Source organism: Eriocheir sinensis, chromosome 25, assembly GCF_024679095.1.
Source record: "Eriocheir sinensis breed Jianghai 21 chromosome 25, ASM2467909v1, whole genome shotgun sequence".
Classification (NCBI taxonomy): domain Eukaryota; kingdom Metazoa; phylum Arthropoda; class Malacostraca; order Decapoda; family Varunidae; genus Eriocheir; species Eriocheir sinensis.
Window position 1 is genome coordinate 6,060,580 of NC_066533.1, and position 17,695 is coordinate 6,078,274.

Below are 17,695 nucleotides of genomic sequence, written 5' to 3' on the forward strand. Positions count from 1 at the left end.
TCACTTCCCTCACTTCCCTTCACTCTCCCTTCACTTCCTTCACTTCCTTCACTCTCTCACTTCCTTCACTCCCTCACTTCCTTCACTTCCTCTCACTTTCCCTCACTCCTTCACTTCCTTCACTTCCTCCCCCTCACTCCCCACTCCCTCCTTCACTTCCCTTCACTTCCCTCACTTTCCCTCACTTCCCTTCACTTCCCTTCACTTTCCCTCACTTCCCTCACTTCCCTTCACTTTCCCTCACTTCCCTCACTTCCCTTCACTTTCCCTCACTTCCCTCCGCTCCCTCTCACGTCCTTCAAGTTCCCCTCACTCCTCTCTATCACTTCCTCCTCACTATCCCTCTTCCACCCTTCCCCTTATTCTTTCCTTTATCTCCTCCTTATTCCCCTGCCTCTTCCTCCCCATAGTATCTATCCTCCTTCTTCCCCTATGCTCCCCTCTCTGTCTCTTGCTTATTCCCCTTTCTCTTCCTTCCCTTGCCCTCTGCCCTTCCCCTCACGTTCCCTTCAGCTCTTCCCTTTTACTTACTCCTTCCTTTGTCTCTCCTTCTTATTCTCCTTTATCTCTTCCTCCTCTCGCTTTCTGTTCTTCTTCTGACGTCATCCCCACTTATCTCCTTCCCCTTCCTCCGTTCTACTCCCCTCTCTATCTCCTGCATATTTCTCTTTCTCTTTCTCCTCTTATCCTCTGCTTTTCCCAACGTCTCTTCCATTTACCCGTTTCTCTATTCCCCTCTGCTCCCCTTTCTATCTCCCTTTTTCTTCCTCTTCTTAATTACTCTTTGTTTTTCCGAATGTCTTTGCTTCCCCCTTTCCTCCATTCTGTCCCCCCACCCGCAGGCCTGTACGAGGTGCCGGACGAGGTGACGCCGGAGGAGAGTGACCCAGGGGTGTGCGCCGCCCAGACGGTCACGGTGACCTCCAGAGACCTGATCGTGTCCACCTCCGTGACCCAGGTGTGTGCGGGGCGGCCCTCACCTACCCCGTGTTGATTAGTGGGTGTTGGGGTGGTGGTGTTGTGTGAGGGGGTTGGGGGGGTCAGGGTAGTTGTGGTTGCGACGAGGGTGGTGGTAAGGGGGGGCTGAGGCAGTAGTAGTGATGGTGATGGTGGTGGTGGGGTAGTAGTGGTGGTAGTGGTGGTAGCGGTGGTGGTGGGGGGTAGGAACGGTGGTGTAATGGGGTAGAGGTGGCTATGGTGGTGATGGTGGTAGTGGGAGTAGCAATGGTGGTTGTGGTGATGGGGATAGAAATGCTGGTGGTGGTGGTGGAGGATGGTAATGGTGGTGGTGACGGTGGCATTACTACTACTGCTACTACTACTACTACTACTACTACCATTACTACTACTACTACAACTACTACTACTACTACTACTACTACTACTATTACCATTACTACTACTACTACTACTACTACTACTACTACTACCATTACTACTACTACTACTACTACTACTACTACTACTACTACCACCACCACCACCACCACTATAATATAAATAACGATACTGCTAATAAAAAACGAAAATAATAAAACAAAATAATAACAACATAGACAAAATCAAGTGCTGTATAACATGACATATAAATGAAAAAAAAAAAACACAGTCGTACTAATATAATCCTCTTTGTGTGTGTGTGTGTGTGTGTGTGTGTGCCGCAGATCGTCGTGCCAACCACCATCGTGCGCCGCTTCACCACCACACAGGTTCAACTCCAGACGGCACTGCAGACCTTCTACGTCACGCTGCCGCCCAACACGGAGGTGAGGGGCAGCTCCTTTTTCGTCTTCTTTTTCTTCATTTTTTTTACTTGTTCTTGTTCTTGTTCTTGTTTTTATTCTTGTTCTTGCTCTTCTTGTTCTTGTTCTTCTTCTTCTTCTTCATTTTTTACTTCTTGTTCTTGTTCTTGTTCTTCTTCTTCTTCTTCTTCTTCATTTTTTACTTCTTGTTCTTGTTCTTGTTCTTGTTCTTCTTCTTCTTCATTTTTTACTTCTTGTTCTTATTCTTGTTCTTGTTCTTGTTCTTCTTCTAAATTTTTTTACTTCTTGTTCTTGTTCTTCTTGTTCTTGTTTTTCTTGTTCTTGTTCTTGTTCTTGTTCTTGTTCTTGTTCTTCTTGTTCTTGTTCTTGTTCTTCTTCTTCTCAATCATTTTTTTACTTCCTGTTCTTCTTGGTTCTTGTTTTTGTTATTTTACTTTCACATCTTCACTTTCATTATTTTCATCTTCACCTGCCTTTTCATCATCTTAATTCACCCATTAGAACTTTTTTTTTTTATCCTTTAACTCATCTATTTTCGTGTCTACGTTTCCATGTACCTCTATGTTTATTCTTGCGTGTTTGATTTATTTGTCTGTCTTAAATATTTTCCGTATATTCTTGTATTCTACATGTATTTATTTAGTTACATATAGTTACCTCAGTTACGTGTATGTGTATCACTGAATCTATCTACTAATGTCTATATATCTCCACGTACGTATTTTTTACTTATAGCTAATTGTCTATCTCTAAAACTATCTATTTGTGTTTATTTTTCTACGTAATTATTTGTTTACCTACAGCAATTTGTCTCTCCCTAACACTGTTTATTTGTATCAATATTTCCACGAATTCAACTGTTTACTTATACCTGTATCAATCTCTAAAACTATTTATTTGTGTTTACTTTTCCACGAGTCCATTTGATTAATCAGCATCCAAGTTTATCGTTTTACTTTACCTTTTTTTCCGCCAGACTCAAACGTTGCCGCCCCAGACGGTGTACATAACCAGGACGCAGGTGCAACGACAGGTGATCACTTCCACGCAGGTAAGAGAAGAAACACAGGTACACTAATTAGGGGAACCACAACTTACCTTTTCCATCCCATACATCGAAACGGTTATCTATTTACTACACGTGAAGGAATGGGGAATGAGTGACTGTGAATGTGTGTGTGTATGTATGAGTAGAATGAATGAATGAATGTGTGTGTATGTGTGTGTGTGTGTATGTGTGTGTGTGTGTGTACAGTGGTGGGATTCAAATTTTTTAAGAACAGGTTCTCTCTATAAGGGGTTTACCAAAATAGGTTATAAGTAAAATGTGTTCATGGGGGAAAAATTGAGAACCCCTGATTTAAGCTAACAGTAACAACCGGTTCTCGGGATTAAAGAAATTCCAAGAACAGGTTTTTGCGAACCGGTGCGAACCGGCTGAATCCCATCACTGTGTATGTGTGTGTGTGTGTGTGTGTGTGTGTGGATAGGTGAATGAAGATGCTTAAATGAATAAAAGTGAATTAAATAAGAATAACAGAATAACTAGTCACGAAACTACGCCCTTCTTCCCTTCCTTATCTTCCTTTCCCTTTCCTTATTTTCCTTTCTAACCTATCCTACCCCTTTCCTTTCCCTTCCTTTTCTTGCTTTTTTTTCCCATTCAAAAAAGTTTAGATAAAGCCATGAATAGTAATGTTAGAAGGGGTTGGGTTCACTAGAGCTGCCTTGTATAAGCCTACCGACCTCCTGCAGACTTGTTATGTTCTTAGGACTATGTTCTTATGTTCCTTCTGCAGTACATCACCAGCCGCGTCACGGACCTCGCCTACACAACCATCACCGAAACAAATCTACGCTACCAAACGGTCTACAGCACCAGAGTCGAACCCACGTACATCACCACGACCGTCACTCAGTACACCACTCGGCCCTTGCTCTTCCCCACGCCAGCCCCCAATACAGGCTACGATTACTCAGCCCCCACTGCCGGCTACAACTATCCGGCCCCCAGCGACACCTCCAGCAGTTTTGAGCCCCCTGGTGGAAGCGGCGGGTACTACGGAAACCCTGCAGCCCCGGCCTATGGTCCATTTTTTCACGCCTCGTACTTCCAGAGCCCCAGGAGAGGTCTGTTCGGGAGGCTGGGGTTCGGGGGTGGCTAACGATTTTGTTTAGTTTCCCCTTTCCCTCGATTTCTTTCTCATCTCTCATTCTTGCGTTTGGTCTCTATTCTTTTTTGTATTCCTCCTTCGCCTTCTCCTCCTCCTCCTCCTCCTCCCGTTCTGCTCCTCGTTCTCTTCTCATTACTTTGTTCCTGTTTTATTTTGTCTATTTTCTCATCCTCGTGTTTGTTTTTCTATTCCTCTTCCTCCTCCTCCTTCTTTTCCTGTTCTGCCTATCGTCCTCCACTTATTGCTTCGCTTTTCTAGGTTTTCCTGATTCCATTTACTAATTTTCCTGTTTCTCTTTTTTCCCCTTAAGTTTCGTTGTCTTTTTCCTCCTCCTCTTCCCATTTTTTGTTTTCATACTCCTTCCCTTTCTTCCTGCTTTTTTCCTTTATTTTTCCTGTTCGTCACATTTTCTTCTTCTTTTTTTCCCCTTGGTCACCTCAATTGTCTCCTTGTTATCTTTCTTTCCCTTTCTTCTTCCTCCTTTTTACTTCTTGTTTCCCTTCCCCTTCCCTTCCTCTTTCTGTTTCTTTCCCTCTTTTTCTGGTCGTTATATTTTCGCCTCCTTTTCCTTTTTGGTTCTTATAAGTCTCCACATTCGTCTCATTTTTATCTTCTTTTCTCTTTTTCCTCTTCCTCCTTGTTTTCTTATCCAGTCCCCTTTTCTCTTTCTGTTTCTTTCCCTGTTTTTCAGTTCGTCATCTTTTCGCCATCTTTTCCTTCTGGTTCTTATACGCCTCTACATTCGTCTCATTTTTATCTTCTTTTCTCGTGTTCCTCCTTGTTTTCTTATTCCGTCCCCTTTTCTCCCTGTTTCTCTCCATCTTTCTTCTGTGTCATATGTTTCGTTCTTTTTCTTCTTCTTTTCCTTCTGGTTCTCCTAAGTCTAATCCTTCTTCTTGTTATCTCGCTTTCTCTTTCTTCTTCCTCCTTCTTCGTAATAAAGGTGTGATATTTCCTTTTTCTCGCCTCATTAACATAATTTTCTCGACTCCTCCTCTTCCTCGTTTTCCTCCTCCTCGTTTTTCTTTTTCTTATTATCTCTTACGATTTCTCTCTTCCTCACTTCTCCAGGGTAGTTTTATAATATTTTCTTTCATTTATCATATTATGTCTTTTCATCATCTTTCTCCTCCTTCTTCCTCTTCGTCGAATTCATCTTTGTCATCCTCTTTTCTAGAAAGGTCTTTATTTTTTTTATAATGGGGAATAGTTAAAACTGGGTTCTTGTTATTGTTTTCTATGATTCTTTTGTTATTATTATTATTATTATTATTATTATTATTATTATTATTATTATTATTATTATTATTATTATTATTATTATTATTATTATTATTATTATTATTATTATTATTATTGTTATAATTTTTGTTGTTAAATAAAGGTAATGAAGCTAGCATATTTTGTTTTCTGTTTATATTAAGGTAAGCACACACACACACACACACACACACACACACCTCTGATAGCTCAGTCTGTTAAAGTTTTGTGCTGCCAAGCTTCGCGGTCTAACAGGCGGCGGTTCGAGCCCCGCTCAGGCCGGAATTTTTCCGCTGACAAGGAGTGGTTACTATCCCACCTTCAGCAAGGGGGATGAGGTGTATGGTGTGTGAGGGTCCTGGCAGTAACCAGAGATCGACTATAAGGATCTTGCTCTTCGGGGGGTACTTGCTGGCGATTGCGAGTCCAACTCGTGATCAGGGTGAATTACACACACACACAAACACACACACACACACACACACACACACACACACACACACACACACACACACACACACGTGCGCGCGCGCGCTCACGTAAGTGGAGAGAGAGAGAGAGAGAGAGAGAGGAGCCTTCCCATTTCTCTGTCTGGAAATATTCTAGGAAGGACAGGAGAAATTGTGAGAGAGGTACGGAGGGAGGGAAGGAAGAGGAAGGAGGGAGGGAGAGTGATGGGGGAGGGATGGAAGGAGGAATGGGCAAGACATCTGGTGGTAAGAAATTCAGCTTTTTTTCTCTCTCGTTTAAAGTCAGATGAAAGTTAGTTGAAGGCTGCGTTAGAGAGATTACACACACACACACACACACACACACACACAGTTAAGAGTTCCCTAATGCTACTGAAGCACTTTTAACCTTCACCACTTTTTCTTAAGACCACTACTACTTCTACTACCACCACCACCACTACTACTACTTCTAGTACTACTATTACTACTACTACTACTACTACTACTACTCTTAATACTCAGTACCACTAATACCACTCTTTAACGAATGGCAGTTATACTCAGTACCCTAATACCACTTTACTTGCTATCCCAATACCACTTTTACTTAATATTACTTCTACCTAATACCTTAATACCACTTAGCTAATTCCCCTTATACCTAATACCACTGATCACTCATACAGTCACACAGATTCACTCCGTCCACTGTTTCGTCATCAATAATAATGTTCACCTTCCTCTTTCTTTTCTTTTACTTTCACTCTCAACGCCAAACCAGCGATTTCCGGAGGGATAAATTTGGCTTTCGTAACCTCTCTCTCTCTCTCTCTCTCTCTCTCTCTCTCTGATTAGGTTGATGATAATGACAGTGATGATGATTATGATGATAGTGCATTAAGAAAGAAGAGGATGAGAAGGAGGAGGAAGAGGAGGAGCAGGAGGAGGAAGAGGAGGAGGAGGAATGTAATGAGGTAGATAACGATGATGATGTTTAAAATAACAATATAAGAGGAAAAGGAGGAGGAGGAGCTGAAGGAGGATGATATGAAGTAGGAGGAGGAGGAGGAGAAGGAGGAGGAGATGAAAGAAAAGGAGGAGGAGGAGAGGAATAAGGGTTAGAAGATGGAGGAAGAAGAAGAAGAGGAGAAGGAAGAGGAAGAAGAGGTAGGCAATACGATGTTTTTCCTTGCAAGTATGTTGATAATGATGCACACACACACACACACACACACACACACACACACACACAAACAGACAAACACACACAAACAGACAAACACATGCACATACACAAACACAAACACAGACACACAGACAAACACAGACGCACACACACAAACACAAACACAGACACACAGACAAACACAGACGCACACACACAAACACAAACACAGACACACAGACAAACAAGTAAAGAAAGAAACAAACAAACAAACAAACGAACATCTGTTGCCGGAAATGCTTCTTTATTTGTATCCTCGTTTCAGGAAATGAGAGAAAGGGAAGACTCAAAAATTATTTACGAGAGAGAGAGAGAGAGAGAGAGAGAGAGAGAGAGAGAGAGAGAGAGAGAGAGAGAGAGACTAAACAGATACACGTCGAAAAAGTGGAAGAATCACATAATTATACAATAGAAATATAATAGAAATAATGAACATATCTTAAAAAAAATCATCTAATCACGCACGAGGCATCACGAAGCAAAACAAGACAACCAGAGGACATTTACACACCGCTCTTCAGATATACATATAAAACTTAGTGTTAATACAGACAGAGTATACACAAAAGATAAGTAAAGATTAGAATATGAGAACAGACGCCCATATCACAGGCTCTCCCTTCTAAACGAACACACAGTTAAGTAGATGCTGTTGGTTTGTATGAGTCGATAAATAAGTGATATCTCTTAGTAATGGAAAACAAGGGAAGGGAAGAAGAAAAGGGGGATAAGTGGGAAAGGACAAAGAGTAAGGGGAGGGAGAGGAAGGGGAATTAGACAGTAGGGAAATAAGCTGAAGATTTACGTAGAAGGAGGAGGAAGAAGGGAAAAGGAGGGAAGGGGAATTTCAAAGGAAGGTCAGAGAGGCAAAAGTTAAGTTATATATTATCACATACAAAACAGCACAGCAAAGAGGTTAAACGCAAACACACACACACACACACACACACACACACACACACACACACACACACACACACAGACACACACACAAAGACTCACAGGACAGACAAAATAAAGAAAAGACATATATAAAAATTCTCACCTAAACACACACTACCTAATACGAATAACCAAACCCACCACCACCACCACCACCACCACCGCCGCCACCACCTCCGCCGCCGCAGTTGGAGGGGATGGTGATGGTCTGCGTGACGGTGGAGTAGTGGTTCTGCGTGGCGATGGAGGTCTCGGTGACGGGGAAGTGTGAGGTGAGCGTCTGGGTGAAGTACCGAGGCACCTGGACTGTCCTCGTCACCTGTTGAGTCTCCGTGCGGGTCTGGAACACGGTCTGGAACTGCGTCTGGATCTGTGTGGGGGGAGAGAAAGGGGGGTTAGGGAGGGAGTGTGTGTGGAGGGTATGGGGTGGAGGGAGAGGTGAAGGAGAGAAAGGTGACGGAGGAAAGTATGTAGAGGAGGTAAGGTGTGGAAGGAGAGAGACAGGTGAGGGAGAGGTTGTTAAGAGGTAAAGAGGGAAGGCGAGGAGGGGAAGTAAGGGAGGAAAGAATATGGAGGGATGTTGAGGGATTAAGATGTGGAGAAGAGAGGGAAAGTTGATGGAGTGAGGTATAAGAGGGAGAGAGTAGGGGGTGACAGAGGGAGGGAAAGGTAAAGAGAGAGGATGTCGGAGCTGAGGAGTGGAGGGAGGATGTGGAAGGTGAGGAGGAAGGAAGAGTGTGGACTGAAGGAATGTGTGAAGGGAAGGAGAGTGCAGGGAGAGTGGAGACTGTGGAGAGAAGTGGAGTGTGAATGGAGTGAGTGTGGAGGAAGGGAGAGTGTGTAAGAAGGGAGAGGTGAAGGAGACAAGGAAAGTGTGGAGGAGAGGAGAAATGGAGATAAGGAATTGCAGTCTGGAGGGAAGGGAGGGACGTGATATGTGGAGTACTACAGTGGAGAGGAGAAGATGGAGGGAAGGGGTGAAAGGAAGTGAGGGAAAGTGAGGAGGCAAGGGTAGGAGAAGAGACAGGCGGAGATATGAAGAGAAACTTAAATTTACTAGGGTTAATGAAGGGCTATTAATCTCTCTCTCTCTCTCTCTCTCTCTCTCTCTCTCTCTCTCTCTCTCTCTCTCTCTCTCTCTTTTAGTTCCATCCTTTATCTTCCTCTCTCTCCCTCTCTTCTTATTTCACACTCTCCCTTTTCACATAATCTTCCCAACCTCATCTATCCCATTACCTCCCTTCACCCCCATTATTCACCCCCGCCTCCTCCCCATCTCTCCCACTTCTCTTATGGCCAAGGAGACAAACAAGAGAGAAAGAGAAAGAAAATAAAAAAAACAAATTCATCCCACTCCAAGAAATACAACATAAGGAGACGCCATCACAAGTAAAACCTTTGTGGTAGACTGACAAAGCTTCATTACTAGAAACATGAAAAAAACTCATTAAAACGCAATTAATTTTTCCTTTCGACTTTTGGAAATCGTCTACGCAAAACAGTCTTGTCTTAAAACACTCCCCTTATGAACTCAAGTCGTAGGAAGGAAGGAAGGAGGGAAGGAGGGAGGGAACACACAACTTAGAAGTCACTTACCTGGTTAGTCAAACACAGAGTAGCCTTACCTTAAAACGATTCCCCTCAAGAAAAACTCAACTTGTAGGAAGGAAGAAAGTAAGTAAGGAAGGAAGGAAGGCGGGAAAGAACACAACATCTAAAAGTTCCTCACCTGGTTGATCTTACAGTCCCTAACAGTCCCTAATAACAATCCCCTCAAGAAAACTCAAGTCATAGGAAGGGAGGAAGAAAGGCAGGCAGGCAGGAAAGAAGGAAGGAACACAACATCTGGCACTCACCTGGTTGTTCTGCTCGGTCCTCGTGATCACCTGCACCAGGGTCGTCGTGGACACCTGGATCCTTGTGGAGAATGAGGTCTCGGTCACCCTCTGGAACTGCGTCTGCGTCAGAAACTGGGTGTCGGTCAGGATCTGGGCGCGGGTCACGTACTTGGTCTCCGTCAGTAGCTGCAAGGGAGAGGTGAGAGGGAGGGGGGTTAGAGGGGAAAATTTTGGCGGGAGAGGAGTAAAGGGAGAGGGGTTGGAGAGGTAGGTAAGGTTGAGTGAGGTGTGTGTTTGTGTGAAAAGAGGAAGGGGAAGGAAAGGAGAGAAAGAGGTTGTAGGGTGTGTGAGGTCGAGATGGGGAAAGAAGAAAGGAAAATGGGAGGGGAAAGGGAGAGGGAAAGAGGAAGGAAGGTTTGTGAATAAGGTGTGTGAATGGAGAAGAAGCGTAGGGAAGGGGAGAGAAGGGATGCAGGGCTGTAGGTAAGGGGTGAGAAGGGAAAGGGAAAATGGGAAGGGAGATCAGAAGGGGAAGGAAGGTTTGTGAATGAGATGTGTTTGTATGAATGAAGGAAACTGAAGGATAGGGGAGAGAAAGGTTGTAGGGTTATGGAGAGGTTAGGGGTGAGAGGGAAAAGGGAGAGAGAAATAGGAAAGGGAAAGGAAGGGAAAGGAAGGGATGTTTGTATGGTGTATTTGAGTGAATGGAAGAAAGGGAGGGACGAAAGGGATGGGTTGTTGTGTTATGTTGATGTTCTCTCTCTCTCTCTCTCTCTCTCTCTCTCTCTCTCTCTCTCTCTCTCTCTCTCTCTCTTTCTCTCTCTCTTTTGTCATTCTCCCGTGAATTCATCTAAACTTTCCCGGAAGAAGGTTCTATAGAATACTTCCTCCTCCTCCTCCTCCTCCTCCTCTTCCTCCTCCTCCTCCCATCTTTTCTCCCGTCACTCCTCTCTCTCCGCTGTTTCTCCCTCCACCCTAACCCTTAACCTTTTAGCCATTTCTCTCTTTTCATCCTTTTCCTCCCCTCCTCCCATCCTTTCACCTTTCCCTCCTCTTTTATTGTTTCCTTCCACTCCTCTCAATAGCCCAATCTCTTCTCTCCTCTGTTGTCAAGATGCAATAGACTTTAAACTTTTGCTCCGGGATCCAATGCTTTAACCTTTGCTATCTTTCTCCTCTATTCTCTCCTCACCTGCATGCTCTCTGGCCTTACGTGTTTGTTTCTCCAATTATAACTTTCACCATTGATTGGGTTATATGTGTCTGTTAAAGTGAAGTGAGATGCAGGAGTCCAGATTCTATGCTATTATGTTTTTCTTCGTCTTTTTCTGTACTTTTCTCTCTCCTTCCTTCTATTGTACCTATTTTTCTTGTAGTTTCTGATCCTTTTCTTAAACCCAATCGCTTGACTCTTCTTTGTTTATCCATTAGTTCAACTCTCCAATACAACTACACAGTAACTCCTCTACCTATGGTCCTATCAGTTCCGTTAGTTCATATTTATACACCTGAGCATTGATTCTTCTTTCCCATCCTTTGGTTTATTTTTTCTATACATCTTTACATTAGTTCGTCTTACCCTATCCATTAGTTCATCGCCCCTATACAACTTCATTCTTCTTTCTTGCGCATTAGTTTACCTTTCTTATATTCTTCTGCCCATTAAATCATGTCTCAACGCTTAATGACTTTTCTCTCCTACCCATTAACTTGCATCCTTTATCCACCTTCCCTCTTCTTCCTTACCCCTTAGCTTGCATTCTCTATACATACTCTACCCCCTTCATATATACCCCTACCCCCTTATACATACTTAAACATACACCTACCCCCCCCCTTGTACATATTTCCATCCTTATATATACACCTACCCATTAGTTTGCCGCCCTTCTCCCTTTCCCATCCCCCTTTTCTCACCTGCGTTTGTGTTTGTATAATGGGCGGCGGTGTTGAGGTAACGACATCCCTTTGCACGATGGTGGAGGCGATGATGCGGGTGCGTGTGATCTCCCGGAAGATGGTCGTGGGGATGGCGCGCGTGCGGGTGCTCACTACTGTGGTGGGGATGAACTGCGTCGCTGTCACCACGGAGATCTGCACGTTAGGCCTGCAGTCACCCCCTCCGCCCCCTCCTCCTTGGTTTGGGGTGCCGTATAAACCTCCTATTGTGCCGCCTCCTCCTCCTCCTCCTCCTCCTGACCCTCCTCCTCCTCCCCCTCCTCCTCCTCCAATTATGTGTCCTCCCCCTCCTCCTCCAAAACCACCGCCTGATCCTCCTCCTCCTCCGATAATATGTCCTCCTCCTCCCCCTCCAAAACCTCCTCCTGATCCTCCTCCTCCCCCTCCGAATCCACCTCCTGATCCTCCTCCTCCTCCTCCTCCATAGCTAATTCCTCCTCCACCTCCTCCTCCTCCTCCACTTCCTCCTCCTCCTCCTCCGATGGGGATTATAGGAGGGCTGACGCTCTGCACCTGAGGAAGAAAGAAAAATAGGATTAGTAGGATTTTTAAAGGATTAAAACGCCGATTGGGAGGATTATAACACTGACTTGGGTTTGGAATATACAGGAAACGACTTAATAGTGAAGAAACGTTAGCATTGTGAGGTTACTGTGAGAGAAAGGGTAAAAAAAGGTTAGTTAATTGAAAAAGGTGAAAAAATGGGTTGTTATGGGATAAAGAGATTGCCTACTACTATGGCTGCGTGCAAAGGGTCTCATGTATTTTTTTTTTTTTGTGTGTGTGTGTGGAGCTATTTCTGTTGCATTTCCTGTTAGCATGAAACGGTTAGGGTACAGGGTAATGGATTCCTTTTTTTTTTACTTTTTTGTTCATTATGTGTAGAGCTTCATTACTGACTGGCATGTTTCCGGTGCCTTTGTTGCGTGTATAGCGCTGTATTTTAGTTAATCTTACACCAGGATGGATAACACAGTAGCAATGGAAATATGGACAGCACCAGGGACCATAAATAAGATGGGATGTATTGAGTAAAATGAAATATAGGTAAAACTAAGTAAAAAATAAAATAAAAGAGAAAAACAAAGAATATGACATAAACTCCATTACTGAAGTAGGTTTTATGTGTATTTTGCATAATTTACATTGAAAAATTTATAGCAATATCACACATTTGATCCATGATTTAGCATTCGTTTTATAGCTAGATATAATATTTATTTGTGAACGTTTGCAGCAATACCAGACGAATTAGACTGCATCATATATTTAAGTCGGCTGTAGTCATATACGTACACACATTGAATTTAAAATTTGCTTATGAAATTCGATGCATGGTGTAATTGCTTTGGTGATATCTGTTCTCAGGTATATGAACACTGGCAGAATATTAACTTCATCTAATTAATTCCTCTGAAAACATACGAGGCGAGGAACATGACAGTGGTGGAAGACTGCCATATATTAAACACACACACACACACACACACACACACACACAGGCGCTCTCTAATGGGACTGCTCATCGCCTAATAAATAATAAGTACTACTTTTCAGAAGAAGAAATATATAGTAATAGTGATAATAGAAGAAGAAGAAGAAGAAGAAGAGGAAGAAGAAATTATATATAACTTACATATAACGAAAGAGATAACGCGAATCGCAAAAGGGACAGAGATAAACTTTCCGTAGAAGTGATGATAATAATAATAATAATAATAATAATAATAATAATAATAATAATAATAATAATAATAATGATAATAATAATAATGATAATACTAATAATGATAATAACAATAATAACGACCCCAAGGAGGAGGAGGAGGAGGAAGACTCATTTTTATATCTGACAAACAGAAAATGGGACTGGACAAGACACATCACACACACAAGGCTTACTCATAATTAATATAAAACCAACACGGGGGATCTTGACACTAACTCGACATCCCTAACCTTAACTTTACGTACTGGGAAGAAGTTTTAGGAAGTGTTATCAATATATCACGCGGCAATGAGGTTTTAGTGGCTAACCTTCCATTATACAAGATTGGACAAAGCGCGGGGTGGACACGTGCGCGAGTTGCCTGCTGTGCTCGTGTGGTGAGGACGCTAGATGTTCTTTGCGCGTTTTTTTGCGTGTGTTTGCGTATGTCTGCGTGTGTGACGATCCCTGCGGCTTCTGTGAACTCACTAGTGTCTTTTCGTGGTGTCATACTTTAGTGGAAAAATGTAGAGGACTAGACAAAGGCAGAAATATGAGGCTAGTGGCAGGTTTACATGGGAACTGCGTGTGTTTTCGTGTTTATTTGCGTGTGTGTGAACGTGTGCCGACTTGAACGACTTTTGTATTACCTCTCTAGCGTGTTGTCGTGTTGTCATACTTAAGTGGAAGAAAGTGGAGAACGAGGAAAAAGGCTTAAATATGAGGCTAGTGGGAGAAAAGTCAAAATCTAGGACGAGTGGTGATTTGTTTGTGTTTATTTGCGTGTGTTTGCGTGTGTGTGAACGTGTGACGGCCTGTACGGTTTCAATGGCCTCTCTAGTGTCTCGTGCTCTCATAACCAAGTGGAAAGAGATTAAAGACTAGGAAAAAGGTTGAATATGATGAGGCTTGTGGGAGGTACACTATAATTCAAGACGTGTGGAGAAGAATTGCGTGTGTTTTTGTGTGTTTAATTGCGTGTGTGTGAACGTGTGATCACCTGTAAGACTTTTAAGGTCTCTCTAGCGTTTTGTCATGCTGTCATACCTACATCGAAGAAGGAGACGGACTAGAACACCAAGAAAATGAGTTGCGAGAGAGAAATAAAAATCCAGGACGTGTGAAGAAGGATTGTGTGTGTGATAACCACGCCTTCTGTGGCCCCTGAAGCGTCTTGTGGTGTTCTCATATCAAAGTTGAAAATGATAAAGGATTTGAAACCATTAAAATATGACCTACGAGAGAAAAATAAAAATCCAGCTTGTGTGCAACATCATTAAGTGCGTTTATTTGCGTTTAGTTACGTGTGCATGCGTGTAAGATGACCTGTACGACTTCCATGACCTCTCTAGCGTGTTGTCGTGTCTGATATGAGAATGGAAAAAAGTTATGACACAGAACCAACCACACAGAAAAAGTGAGATGTGGGAAAAACAAAGTCAGGTAAAGACTTGGAAACAAACGAATAAGAACAACAACGAAAAAATAAAGACGTAGGAAAAAAACAAAGACCAAGAACCAAGATTCAGAAATAAACAGACGAACAAATAAATAAATAAATGAAGACAGGTGTGAAGAAAACAAAGACCAAAAACCAAGAACAGAAACAAACTAACAAAAATAAATAAAGAAAGAAAACACGTGGGAACCCCCCCCCCCCCCAAAAAAAAGAGATCAATACCCAGAAATTTTTTTTTAGGAGACTCACGTGGGAGAAACCAAAGTCATTCCCTAAGTTACCACCACCTCCGCCGCCGCCGCCGTCGCTATAGGAGCCGCCGAAGCCGCCATCGCCGCCGCCAAAGCCGCCCCCGAAGCCGCTATCACCGCCGCCAAAGCCCCCACCAGAGCCGCCTATCTGGTTGCCGCCGCCGCCGAGGTTGCTCCCCTGTGTGATGGCAACGGCCGCCATCAACGCCGCCGCCGCCATCAACAGTATCTGGTCACCTGCCGCCATCACTGCAAGGTAAGAAGTAATTAACAGCTGATCTACCTGTTAGGAGCTGCATTAACACTTACTTATAAGGAGTTGCATTAACCAACATCTAGTCTACCTGTAAGGACCTCCATTAATTAACATCTGGTCTACCTGTAAGGAGCTGCATTAACGCTTACTATAAGGAGTTGCATTAACGAACATCTAGTCTACCTGTAAGGATCTCCATTAATTAACATCTGGTCTACCTGTGCTCCGTAAAATCTGTGTTGGGGGTTATTCAAGAGTTATAAATAATGTAAATACGGTGAATATCAGTAAGGTAAATAAGGTAAGATAAATCTCTATAAGTTCACCCGCGTCACAGGGGCTGACATAATTCTATTTATGCTAAGTGTTGATGTTTGAATTAATCCTCTAACTAAAATATATATGCCCCGCGGAAATCAAATATTCTCTATGAAAAATACAAATAATAACTATATGGTGTGTGTGTGTGTGTGTGTGTTGGGGGTAGGGGGGTGGAAGACGCTCAGTTCTCCGAAAGACTGCCCTTTGTATTGTGTTTCGTGTGATTTGTGTGTTCGTTTTGCTGTGTACTCGTGCTGTGTTGTGTTACATAGTGCCATAGTGGTGGGTGTTGGTTTGTGTGTATAGCAAAACTAAGGGGATCAAAATACCTTTGGATATATGTTTTGATCATCTGTCTTTTGTCATCTCCCTTTGCCTGCTTTTGTTGAGTATATCTTTTTGTAATTTTGTTTTGTCCTTAGCCTAAGCAAAGGAAAATATATTACAGGGTTTTGATTAGATAGTGTCGCCTTGTCACACTACGTTAAGTTAGATTAGTAGAGTTCGTTAAATTAGGATAGGTTAAGTTAGTTTAGCCTACGTTAGTTTAGCTGTTTTGCCTTAAGCCATACTCTTTCAGCAAAGGAAAATAAATAACAGGGTTTTGATTAGATATAGTCACACTAGGTTAAGTTAGATTAGTAGAGTTCGTTAAATTAGGATAGGTTAAGTTAGTTTAGGCTATGTTAGTTAAGCTGTGTTAGTTTAAAAGAAAAAGTTAGACTGAATAGGGAAAGATTTTGCGTATTTGTAGGTTTACAGTGTTAAGTAGGATAAACAAGGCTGGATTGAGGTGTTAATAGGCTAGTTTACATCACAGTGAGATTAGTTAGCTTAGGTCAGATAACAATAAGAGTTGGACTATGTGAGGATAGTTTGCACACTGATAATGGGTAAAGTTGGGTAAAATTGGTTAGATCTTGATTGTCTATTAGTTAGGTCACGTCAGAGTAAGATAAGTTAGGTCAGGCTGAATTAGGTTTAAAGTTTGATTGAATGAGAATAGTTTGCACACTGCTATTGGGTAGGACTTAGGAAAATGGGTTAGGATGAATAGGTTGAAAGCTGGACTATGTGATAATTTAGTCTGAATGACAATAGTTTGCATTGGTATAGGTAAAATTGGGTAAAAGGAGTTAGTCCTTGATTGTCCACTAATTGGCTACATTACATTGAGTTTGATTAAGGTCAGATAGGTTAGTTTATTTAATCGATTGAGTGGAAAAAATAAGCTTGCATAGTGTTCTTGTGTAAAGTTTAGAAGAATGGATTAGGCCATGTTAGGTTATATCACAGTAAATTTTGTTAGTTTAGGGTACATTAAATTAGAAGTTGGACAGTTTGCATGGTGTTAATGAGTAAAGATGGGTAAAAAGGGTTGACACCGGGATGTATGCTGATTGTCCACTTCATAGTAAAGAGAGTTAGTCTATGCTGAGGTAAATCTGGTGAAAAAGGGGCATGATAAATATAGAATAATATGCTTTGTATACTTAGATAGTTTATGTTAATGTATTATTTTGATTTGGTGATAGCTTGCAAAGTGAGGCCGTTCATTATAGTTTTATATTTTTGGTTAATGTTGATTATGATAAAAAACGGATTAAACAAGAACAGATTTTAAGATTGGGTTTGCAAAAGTTTAGTCATTTCTACTCGAGTTGATAAGATGCTGTCTCTTATGTAGCCTAGTAGCCTTACGCATTTCGTACTCAGTTGTCTTTTGTGCGGTCTGTATAATTGTGTCGAATGGCCTTTTGTCTGCTATAAAGTCTGTTGTACTGTAGAAAGTCTGTTATATGATGTGTCGTGTGTTAGGTAACGATTGTGCTGTGAAATGTCTGTGGTGAGTCTTGATTGCTGTGATGACTAGATTGTTGACGGGTAATGATTGCTATGACCAGAGATTGTGCTGGGTAATGATGGGGATGATTGTTGTGATGACTCTAGAATGTGATTGTTAACGTTTGTGCTTCGTAATGGTTGTGGTGACTGGGTTGTGATGACTGTTGATTGTGATGGTTAACGCCTCTATCATGTAATGGTTGTGATGATCTTAAGTTTGTGATGAGTAATGGTTGCCGTGA

General features: G+C 42.3%; 1 protein-coding gene across 1 annotated transcript in view; it reads right to left on the reverse strand.

The window, feature by feature from the left end:
• Positions 1 to 7,178: 7,178 nt before the first annotated feature.
• Positions 7,179 to 17,695, reverse strand: part of LOC127003622 (keratin, type II cytoskeletal 1-like) — an 81,219-nt gene continuing 70,702 nt past the window's right edge. Inside the window, exons 4-5 of the mRNA XM_050870529.1 lie at positions 9,673 to 9,840; positions 7,179 to 8,186 (exon numbers count right to left, since the gene is read on the reverse strand). Coding sequence (XP_050726486.1) covers positions 7,935 to 8,186; positions 9,673 to 9,840 — 420 coding nt within the window. The 3' untranslated portion in view covers positions 7,179 to 7,934. The remainder of the gene's footprint in view (positions 8,187 to 9,672; positions 9,841 to 17,695) is intronic.